We start from the raw sequence: 12101 nt of genomic DNA on the forward strand, positions 1-12101 counted from the left end.
TCTCACTTGCTTTATCTATTGAGAACTACTTCCCATGCTGTGCACATTTTCCAAGCTTCATCCGGGATGATTATTTACAGTAAAGGGAACTTCCTAATTCTAAAGCTCGGCTTCATGAGCAAGTTAATCGCATGTTTTGATTATGCTACTTCGTCCTCTGTTACGATCGAGCCAATAGAGCCGAATTGCCTGAAAAAGCAGGATGATTACTGTATATTTTTACGGACAGGTGTGAGGCGTGAAAGAAAGAAAAAACCGTCTCTTTAGAGCGTGCGCAGCCGCTCTCCTTCAATGCCTCCCTTTTCCCCTTTGTATCGGCAGCCGCATTTACACAGCGCGCGGCTGGAGGGAAATCGTAGAGGAAGCGAGACTGGGGCGGGGGGGGGGGTGGGGGCGCCAAGCCGAGTGGGTTCTACGTGCCAGATGTTTTAGCCCCTCCCCTTACGCCTGTTTGGCTGCCTCCGTGTGGCCGCGCTCGAGCCCTCTGTGTGAATCGAAGTCTGATGAGTTAGCCGGTTGCTATGGTGAGGAGCTGGTCACGTGGTCTGGGTGCTGCTCCCGGCTATTTGACGTCACCGACCAGAAAGGAGGGGAAAGAAGACGGCGGCGGAGAGAGGCGGACAGAATCGGTAGTAAAGGGGAAAAAAGCAGCAGCCCAGCCCGTCCATACCTCTCCTCGCCCACAGGCACCCAGGTTTTGGGCTGCTTGCTTTTGGGAGCGTTCCAATGCCTGGTCCTACTCAAGCGCTGTCCCCAAATGGAGAGAACAACAACGACATCATCCAGGATAACGGCACCATCATCCCTTTCAGGAAGCATACAGTGCGAGGGGAGCGTTCCTACAGGTAACCCACTCTCTTTTCTCTCTCACCACCCTGTGTGCGAGTTTGGGCGTGCGCGGTGCGTGTGCGTCGTGGACACACACATACACACGCACACCCTGACCCCTTGGAGAATTGCTGCAGTGTCGGGTGGAAAAAAAGCAGGGCTGCAGGACATTGCATAATAAAAACAGCGGGGCACCAAAGCCCAATCTAGCGTGTCTCCTCGTGTAGCGGGTAGCATATTTAACTGTTTTAATGAGCTCCTTGCATTGTCTCGGTTTTAAAAAAATCTCTTGTGAATATTCTTCCCGTCATACAGAGACGTTTTCCTTTTCCTTATTTTCCAGCTTCCCTTCCTATTTTTTTTTCTTTTTTTTTTGCATGGCGAAAATAAGATACGCATTCTGGAGTGAGTGCATTTTTGTGTGTAGGTATACAAACACACCCACACACAATCAAAGGGATGTAGTATGAGTGCTGGGGTTTTTCTTCGTATTCTTTTGTAAAGCGGGCGTTTGGAAGACCGCAGAAGAGGAGGCTGTGAGAGAAGAAAGAAGCAGGCTTATATAATGGTGCACTGCCTCGGTGTGCAGGAGGGAAAATGGAATCCTCCTGGATTAAGCTGCAGTCTGTGTGATGTTAAATCACCAGATTGATGGAGCTTTGTAAGAAATGCAACCCCCTGATTGGTGGAAGCTTGACAGAGGTCAGAGTGTCAGGAATACATTAAAAATCCTCTTAATACTGGGTTTGGAAACTAGGTGGACTGTACAGTAGCTGCTAAAAGAATAGGGGACACTAAGGACATAAAGTGATATCCCTGTTTATGATATATATATATATATATATAGTGTCTCCCCTTTATTTATTTATCAGCACAAATACTATATATATATATATATATATATATATATATATATATATATATATATATATATATATATATATATACACACACACACATACATACATACACACACACACATATACATACATACACGTAATGATTATGTGTGTGTGTATAATCATTATGTTTCTTGCTTTGATAGAGGCTGTTGTCTGTTTTCTTATCTATAGTTATAAAACATTTTTAATAATAGCTTGGCATGTACCTTTGGTAAGAGGGTTCCCTCTTTCTGCTCCTTCCCCTAGACACATTAGCATATCTGACATGTTCCCCTAGATAGAGTCATTAAGATTGCTTCCATTTTCAGTAAGGATAAAAGTGTAGCTGTGAATGAGCCTCATGTTTGAGGCTTTCTTATCCCTGCATTCTGAAAATGTAACCATGATTGAATAACACAACTGGATGTATCAATATCTTTATGTTTGTTCCCCACAACCTACAATTTATCACTTTCTCTTTTTAAGAGTATCATGCTCTGGAGCAAGCTTCTGAAAATGAAATTTTGTTGACATGTTTGACAACACTGTGAAATGTAAAATCAGAAAAAAAAAGTGATCAGTTGACTATTGGATAGTGTATGAATATAGCACTGTAAAGCAGTATTGCTGCATGTCACTAACTGTAGGTTCCTATTTTGTTTATGAATGGCTGAAGTCACAAAAATGTTTTAAAATATAACACTCTGAATTATTTGTGAAATCCAAGTTCTTTTTCTTATATTTGTTAACATCCATTCAGTCTGGACTAATTTGAAAAGCACTAATTGCTTAAGCTTTTCCCTTGTATTTTATATATAGCATCTGTTAGGTGTGGCACTAATTGAACCTTGAAAATATGGAATAATTCCTGAAATTTCAAATTATTTTTGTTTAAGTCTTATTGAGAAGTTAGAATCTCTTATTTCGTATCTTCATTCATTCCACTATGTATATTTTTGTTGGAAAATTTATTTGATAAACCTTTTATTGAAAAACTGATCTGTCTAATGTTAATCTTATTAAGAACAGAACATTTCAGGTTTGTTGATAAACATATCAGAGATCTCATTGAAGATATCAGTCTTAATATTATAACATTACTACTGAAAATAATGTATTTACTTGATCAACAGTATATACTGATTTTTTTCTTAAAGAAAAAGCTTCTTTGCTTAGAAGAAAATTTTATGTTGCAAAAGTTTAGGCTACTGCAAAAATGTAACACATTATTTGGGGATAACTGCAAATATATTTCAAAGGAGCTTGGTTTAGATTAGATAATAGGCTTGTGTTTCATTTCTTCCCTTCTCCAAAATATTTTAAAGTTTTTTGAAATAAATATAGTACAGAAGCAAAATTTTCCTGCAGCACTCTAATTGCTAGATTGCTTGATAGATATTATGTTTTATTTCTGACATGTGCTAACTATATGATTACAGATAACCCATTCTATATATTTTCCCCCTCAGTGGAGAAATATGAACAAGCCAAAAACACCAAAATACAAATTTATGAATAATCCACAGACTGGCATCTGAAAGCCAAATATTATTTCGTTCATATTTCACTGAGGTGCATTCTTAACAGCCACCATGAAATTGTAATAGTTTCAGTTGGTTTGATCCTCTAAAGTATGCCAAGATCAACTGAAATGAAAGCCTCTGTATGAAAGTAAGCTGATATCTAAACAATTTCTGGTCCATAGAAGTGCCAACTATATGATTTCATATATATATTTAGTTCCAGAAGAAAAACAATCTAAGAATGTAAGTTGTGTAATTATGGTGCCACTCTGGCAATGATCTTATATTATTTTCATAGCATACTTATACAAACATAATTCCCATTGCATACAGTAGCCTTACTCCCAGCTGCATCTCCATAGTGTTGTGGTTAATATATTCTATTCTACTTGAATTAGATTAACAAAAACATAACACACTTTAAAATAAAGATTAGAATTTTCTCAAATTATTTCCTCAAGTTTTGAGTGCAAAGACAAAAATGCATTGATTCATAAAACTGAAATCATATAAGCCTCCAAATCGGAGATGTACAAATTTTGTTCTTAGGGACATATACAACCTCCTAAAAACAACAACCAACAACAAAGGCACGCCCTTCAAAAGTTGCCACATAATTGGAATTTTAATATTTCACTTTGGAAAATGTTCATATATGCGAGAAGTAATCATATTAACTTAGTATTGAATTTAAATTTAAAATTACATTTGGTCCCACCCAGATTTTTATCCTCATTCTATTACATGTAGCAGTGTTTTTCCGATGCAACACTTAAAAGACAAATTGGCGTCAGCCTCGCAAAACTTGTTCGCTTCTGCACTCTTCTGGATGCAAAGTAGGACACAAGCTGTAGGTTTGCATGCTTCTTTCTTTGATTTTGAGTGAGGTTTCTGTTTCCTGCTTAGCTTTATCTCCAGGTTGCTATTATGCCTTACATGCTGAAATGTGGTTAGTAAATGTACTTTACATATGAAACTTCTTTGGTTTTTTTAATGTTGTAAAAACCCTTTAAAATGTTCTTCAGAGTGCTTAGGTGTGGCTACTTTGGAAGCTGTTCCCAGTTATCTCTATTCATGAACAACCGTTTTGCTTTGCTGAGAAAAATACTGATCAGGAAATTGAGAGGAATGCTGCACAAAATGGGGAAGTGCGGAAATGTAAATTGTTGGGTCACTTCCACTCAAAATATTGTTTGAATTAAGACTTACTTTTTATTAACCATAATTCTTAATTGAAAATAAACATCCTTAGGACTTTCCAGAGAATTTGCCAGCATTCTCTTTTTGCTGGTATTACAACAGAGAACTGGTATCTGTCTCTTTTTGTATTGTATTTTGAAATATAAATAAACCAACTTTTGTTGGCATAATTTTTTAAAAAAGATGCTAGCATTTAGATTACAGAATTTCATTTTCCCAGACGTAAATTTAAGTTGAAGTTCTTTGGTTAATTGGGGACCTAATCCTTAATGTATACAATTTCCATTTTGGAGAGAGTTGATAAAACATACCCACTTGAAAAGCCTCAAGTAAACCAGGCTAACATTTGTTTGATACTGCTCTACAAGTTCTCTGACATTTTAAGCAAGAAACCTGCTTTCTTTTTCTTTGGTTCTACACGTGAGATATGATCATATCACTTATCTAATTTCTGGTGAATATTTCTTTACTTTGGGTTGAAAAGAAAATCGAGGATTAGCAATATTCTCTGCTGTGAGTTAATAATTGTCATTCATGCAAGTCGAGTTACTCTCATAATTAGTTTCCTGTTGAATCTTGTGTTTTCCAAATCCTCCATTCAAGAATTAAATCAGGATTTTTCTATTAATGTTAGCAATAAGATTTGTATTGGTAATTCCAATTGGCTATTTATTTGAAGTGAGATTTGAATACACTTTTATTGTCTCAACAGATACTTAAAAATATCTTTTTTACTTTTACAAAAAAATCTTTAATATGTGACCTTTAAACTAGTATGTTTTCTAATGCCAATTTCCATTAAGAAATGGCCAACAGAATTCTCCACAAGCCGTTCTGTATGATTATAATTGCATTGCATTATATAGGAAAGCAATGCATCCAGCATATTAACTCTACAAATAAATGAACTTTGACACAGTCATTATATAGACTTCTTGCAGATGTGTGATACTGTAGTTTTCTCTGAAAATATGGAATTAATATCAGATAAATAATAAAGAAGGAGCCCTTTCTCCATTATTCATTCATAATGGTATGGGTAGTCTTCAACCCACAATTACAATTAGGCCTGGAATTTTGGTTTAATTAATTGGAGTCATTTAGTGAGGTGCCTATGTGTCCGCCTCATTCAACAACCACAAGCCCGGCTCTCATAGTAGTGGTCACTACTATGAAAGAGCTGCCTGCCGAAAGAGGGCAGGCAGCTCTCCTCCATGCACAGAAGGGAAATCCTGTGCTGTGCTGGAAAAACAAAGATTTGATCCCAAAGAGCCAAATTTCATTTCTCCAGTCTACCGCAAACCTTCCCCTCTCCTCCATGTATGAAAGAGAACTGCCAGACTGGGCCAGAGAAAGGAAGCTTGGATCCTGAAGATCTGAACTGCCTTTTCCTGGGCCAGAAAGATGATTCCTCTCCCTTCATTGTGCAAAAGAAAATTTCTGTGCTGGGCTGGAGAAAGTAAGCTCTTGCCTTCTGTGTGCTAGCTTTTTTACCCTTCAGAAACTTTGCATTCTGGCTAGCAAATGCAATTTGTCTGAACAGTAAGTACACAGATCTTTTTCAGTGATGCTGACTTTCTGAGGAAGCAAGTAGAGAAGATTGCAAATGGTGGTTACTAGTCTTAAGGTTGCCAACTGCCTGAAATACTGTCATGTGGCATCCAGAGTGATGCAGCAGTAACTTCAAAGATTGGCCATAAGTAATCTTTCCTGAATCTTGTAATTTTGAACAGTCATTAGGTGATTGATAATAAATTGATAAAGGAACACTGTGGCTCAGTGGCTATGACGCTGAGTTTGTCAATCAGAATGGTCGGCAGTTCAAATCCCTAGCACCAAGTAACGAGGTGAGCTCCTGTTACTTGTCCCAGCTTCTGCCAACCTAGCAGTTTGAAAGCATGTAAAAATGCAAGTAGAAAAATAGGGACCATCTTGGTGGGAAGGTAACAGCGTTCTGTGCACCTTCGGTTTTTAGTCATGCTGGCCACATGACCCAGGAGACGACTTTGGACAGTGCTGGCTCTTCGGCTTTGAAACAGAAATGAGCACCGCCCCCTAGAGTCGGGAACAACTAGAACATATGTGTGAGGGGAACCTTTACCTTTACTAAATTTATGACTATATATATGAAATTCTTCCATCCTTCTAAAGTCTTGGACACCTTTAAATTCTGAAAAAGCTTTAACTTTTTACAGAACTAGCTAGAGAATTCCAGGTTATGAATTTAACTTTTTATGAAGTACATTCTACATATGAGAGTAATAGTAAAATTTTATTGTTTTGCTATTAGGACATATCAGAATACAACATATAAAATAGAAAATAGGAAACAACAGATCATATATTTATATTGAATAAATGAAATGCTATAAAAGAAATATAAATATGAACAGTAAGTACACAGATCTTTTTCAGTGATGCTGACTTTCTGAGGAAGCAAGTAGAGAAGATTGCAAATGGTGGTTACTAGTCTTAAGGTTGCCAACTGCCTGAAATACTGTCATGTGGCATCCAGAGTGATGCAGCAGTAACTTCAAAGATTGGCCATAAGTAATCTTTCCTGAATCTTGTAATTTTGAACAGTCATTAGGTGATTGATAATAAATTGATAAAGGAACACTGTGGCTCAGTGGCTATGACGCTGAGTTTGTCAATCAGAATGGTCGGCAGTTCAAATCCCTAGCACCAAGTAACGAGGTGAGCTCCTGTTACTTGTCCCAGCTTCTGCCAACCTAGCAGTTTGAAAGCATGTAAAAATGCAAGTAGAAAAATAGGGACCATCTTGGTGGGAAGGTAACAGCGTTCTGTGCACCTTCGGTTTTTAGTCATGCTGGCCACATGACCCAGGAGACGACTTTGGACAGTGCTGGCTCTTCGGCTTTGAAACAGAAATGAGCACCGCCCCCTAGAGTCGGGAACAACTAGAACATATGTGTGAGGGGAACCTTTACCTTTACTAAATTTATGACTATATATATGAAATTCTTCCATCCTTCTAAAGTCTTGGACACCTTTAAATTCTGAAAAAGCTTTAACTTTTTACAGAACTAGCTAGAGAATTCCAGGTTATGAATTTAACTTTTTATGAAGTACATTCTACATATGAGAGTAATAGTAAAATTTTATTGTTTTGCTATTAGGACATATCAGAATACAACATATAAAATAGAAAATAGGAAACAACAGATCATATATTTATATTGAATAAATGAAATGCTATAAAAGAAATATAAATATGGTAATTTAAGTACATATTCAGCCTTGTAGTCAGACATCTCTAAATCTTTGGGGATATGTATCTTAAGTAGTATTTCTTCAGTAGCAGTGGTCATGTACATTTCTTTGATTTTTAATAGGAAATCCAGGGGATTTTCTTATATTCCTTCATTTCATTTATTGAATTTCTAGGCCGCCCAATCCTGAAGGACTCCGGGCGGCTTACAGAAATGAAAAATATTAAAAAGAATTAAAACAATAAAACACAACAAAATTAAAAAGAAGCACAACATGCACCCAATCACAGGGGGGGTTGGACCTCAATCAAGAGGTCAACAGCCCCAGGCCTGCCGGAAAAGCCAGGTTTTAATAGCTTTACGGAATGCCATGAGAGTGGGTAGGGCCCAGATCTCTGTGGGTAGCTCGTTCCATAGGGCAGCAACAGAGAAGGCCCTACTCCGAGGCGTCGCCAGCCAGCATTGTCCCGCTGAAGTCACCCAGAGAAGGCCCATCCTATGCGATCTTATTGGTCTTAGGGAGGTATGTGGCAGAAGACGGTCTTGCAGGTATCCGGGTCCTAGGCCATGTAGGGCTTTAAAGGTGATGACCAGCACCTTGAATCGTGCTCGGAGACTAATGGGAAGCCAGTGCAGCTCGCGGAGGATATGTGTAGTATGGGTGAACCTTGGTACACCCAATATCACTTGCGCGGCTGCATTCTGGACTAATTGTAGTCTCCAAACACTTTTCAGGGGCAGCCCCAAGTACAGCGCATTACAGTAATCCTGTCTTGACATGACGAGGGCATGAGTGACTGTTTGAAGTGCCTCCCGCTCCAAATAGGGCCGCAACTGGTGCACCAGGCGAACCTGGGCAAAGGCCCCCCTGGTCACAGCTGACAGGTGATGTTCCAAAGTCAGCTGTGGGTCCAGGAGGACCCCCGGGTTGCGGACCTTCTCTGAGGGGTGTAAAATTTTACCCCCCAGGCTAAGAGATGGAATGTCTGGACTATCCTTGCAAGGCAACATCAATAGCCACTCGGTCTTGTCTGGATTGAGTGGAAGCTTGTTTGCTCCCATCCAGACCATGACAGCCTCCAGGCACTGGCACATCACTTCCACTGCTTCGCTGAGTTGGCACGGAGCAGACAGATACAATTGAGTATCATCCGCACTCCCACCTCCCGTAAACGTCGCAGAAGGATACCATGATCGATGGTATCGAAGGCCGCTGAGAGGTCAAGAAGCACCAGGATAGAGGAATGTCCTCTATCCCTGGCCCACCAGAGATCATCGGTCAACGTGACCAAAGCAGACCCTCTCTGAGGGGAGCAAATTTTCTCCTCCCAGGCTTAAGGACGGACTAGCTGGACTGTTCTTAGGGGGCAACATCCACAGCCATTCGGTCTTGTCAGGATTGAGTGCGAGTTTGTTCGCTCCCATCCAGACCCTAACAGTTTCCAGGCACTGGCACATCATTTCCACCGCTACGCTGAGTTGGCACGGGGCGGACAGATACAACTGAGTGTTGTCCGCGTACTGGTGGTATTTAATCCCGTGCCGGCGAATGATCTCACCCAGTGGCTTCATGTAGATATTAAATAGGAGGGGGGACAAGACCAACCCCTGTGGCACCCCATAATTGAGAGGTCTAGGAGTCGACCTCTGTCCTCCGACCAACACCGACTGCGACCTGTCAGAGAGGTAAGAGGAGAACCACCGTAAAACAGTGCCTCCCACTCCCACCTCTTCCAGCCATCGCAGAAGGATACCATGTTCGATGGTATTGAAGGCCGCTGAGAGGTCAAGGAGCACAAGGACAGAGGAATGCTCTCTGTCCCTGGCCCGCCAGAGATCATCGGTCAGTGCGACCAAAGCGGTTTTGGTGGAGTAACCAGGCCTGAAACCAGACTGAAAAGGGTCTAGATAATCTGCTTCATCCAAGGTCCATCGGAGTTGGAGGGCCACCACCTTCTCAACAACCTTCCCTAAAAAAGGGAGGTTGGAGACTGGGCGATAGTTTTTAAAAATAGCTGGGTCCAGAGAAGGCTTCTTGAGGAGGGGTTTCATCACCGCCTCCTCCAGAGGTTGTGGAAAAGATCTCTCCTGCAAGGAGGCGTTCGTAATTCTCTGGAACCAGCCTTGTGTTACCTCCCTGCTGGTCGAAACCAGCCAGGAGGCTCACGGATCCAGAAAACAGGTGGAGGCACTCATCGCTCCCATGGCCTTGTCTACTTCATCAGGAGTGACAAGCTGGAACTCATTCCAGAAAGTCTGAATAAAACCCTCCCTCGGCATCTCTGCTGGTTCTGTCCAAATGGACAGAATCTGAGTGATTTTGTCCAACAGAAACTGAACAAACTCCTCAGTTCGTCCCTGTAAGGCATCCCCCGTTTCCCTCCCCTTTCAGGAGGGAACAGGTTATCCTAAACAGGGCGGCTGGGCGAGATTCTGCGGACGCAATGAGAGCGGAAAAATGCACACATTTTGCCGCCCGTATCGCCACTAAATAAGTCCTAATAAAGGCTCTTAGTAGTGTTCGGTCAGATTCGGAGTTGCTAGCCCTCCAGCGTCGCTCTAGGCGTCTCTTTTGGCGCTTCATCTCCCGGAGTTCCTCAGTAAACCAAGGTGCCCTCCTGGATCAACTGCTGCGGAGAGGCCGCAAAGGTGCAATCCTATCTAGGGCCTCAGTCGCTGCTATATTCCAAGCGGCGACCAGGGACTCTGTCGGATTGTGGGCAAGAGAGTCAGGTATCTCCCCAAGCTCCTTTTGAAATCCCGACGGGTCCATCAGGTGCCTGGGGAGGAACCGCTTAATCGGTTCCACCTCCTTGCGATGGGGGAGTAGCTTCCGAAAATCAAGCCTCAACAGGAAGTGATCCGACCATGACAAGGGCGAGGTGTCTACTTCCCTTAACTCAAGATCATGTCTCCACTGCCCCAAGAGAAACACTAGGTCGAGCATGTGTCCCGCTCTATGAGTCGGACCCTGAATTACTTGGGTCAAGTCCATGGCTGTCATGGAGGCCATGAACTCCTGGGCCCCATCAGAGTGTTTGCCTAAGGATGGCAGGTTGAAGTCCCCCAGTACTAACAGTCTGGGGAACTCAACTGCCAACCCGGCTACTGACTCCAGGAGCGCAGGCAGGGCTGTTGTGATGCAGCTAGGAGGTAGGTACGTCAGAAACAAGTCCACTTCAACCCCAAGTCCAACTTCAAAAGAAGGGACTCACACCCCACAATCTCCGGAGCAGGGCTCCTGTGAGGAGCTAATGATCTTCGGATAATAATTGCCACTCCCCCACCTCTTCCCTGGTGTCGTGGTTGGTGGAGCACCTGAAACCCTTCTGGGCACATTTCGGAGAGGGGGACTCCTCCCTCATGGCCCAACCAGGTTTCAGTAATACATGCCAGGTCTTCCCCCTTGTCAAGTATTAAGTCCCGGACGAGGGGAGCTTTATGAACCGCAGACCTGGCATTTAGCAACAGCAACCTGAGACCAGGGCCCTGGCTTCTCTTGCCACCTGGTCCTTGAGTTAAGCTTACAGGGCCGGAACGAGGGATCGCTGTGACTTAGCGAGCCCTCCTTCCCCGGTATTGGCTAGCCCAGTAGCCCCCGTTGTACCTGCCCCTCCCAGGGATGAGGGGTAGGCCTGGGCCTCCCTACCACTTCTGCTTATGCACTCAGTGGGGGAGGAACCAGGCCACGCCCTCAGTCCTCTCAGATGCACTCTCAGTCACTCTCTCATACATACCCCATTAAAACATATAAAAATACAATAGTATAATAAAAAAGATAGTTAGAATTAGGTGGGTTCATTCATCAAACAATCGCACCATACACACTCCATACACAAAGGAATTGCGCAGATCTTAAAAGAAATACCACTCAAGTGGATTCGTGCAGAAATGGCGGTCGGAAACCAATAATGATGAAATGGAGGGAGAGTTCCACAGTCCCTCTCCCTCTTATAGGTCCGGAAATGCGAAAAGGGGGGGGGGCAAGGGCCCAGAGTCTGAGATGGCTGGAGTGGTTGTAGGGGGAGGGGGGGTAGACGCCAGTTGAAATAGATGGCAGGTTCACAGTCTCATCCCCCCCACCTCTCGTTGCCGACCCAGCCAAGGTGCTGTCGAAAAGGGTCCTCTTAAGGAGCAGCAGATGGCAGATAGTAGATAGAAAGAGAAAGAGAAGGAGGGGAGGAGGGAGGCCTAAAAGGACTGTGGCAGCAGCAAAGGCTAGCTGCCCAGTCCCGGCAAGCATGGTTAACCCACTCACCGCCCCTCCTCGGGGCGCCACTCCAATAACGCCAGGTCCAGAGGTCCAATAGTCCAGGTCCAGAGGTCCAATAGGCCCAGATCAATAATCTCATTTCAGCAGCGTGGCCAGAAGGCACTCGCCGCCCAAACACCGCCGCCACCACTCGCAGAACGCCGCCACCCAGGAGCCACCTGAG

The 12101-nt window shown here is 42.9% G+C and overlaps 1 protein-coding gene across 3 annotated transcripts in view; it reads left to right on the plus strand.

Annotated features, from left to right (window-relative positions):
* Positions 1 to 12101, plus strand: part of MAPRE2 (microtubule associated protein RP/EB family member 2) — an 84149-nt gene that overhangs the window by 34076 nt on the left and 37972 nt on the right. Inside the window, exon 1 of one of the 3 annotated variants that reach the window (XM_032222961.1) lies at positions 566 to 845. The exons of the other annotated variants lie outside the window; for them this stretch is intronic. Within the exon in view, the coding sequence (XP_032078852.1) occupies positions 727 to 845 (119 nt within the window). The 5' untranslated portion in view covers positions 566 to 726. Of the gene's footprint in view, positions 1 to 565; positions 846 to 12101 lie in introns of those variants that run through there. 3 annotated transcript variants of the gene reach the window in all.

This window comes from Thamnophis elegans, chromosome 8 (genome assembly GCF_009769535.1).
Source record: "Thamnophis elegans isolate rThaEle1 chromosome 8, rThaEle1.pri, whole genome shotgun sequence".
Taxonomy (NCBI): domain Eukaryota; kingdom Metazoa; phylum Chordata; class Lepidosauria; order Squamata; family Colubridae; genus Thamnophis; species Thamnophis elegans.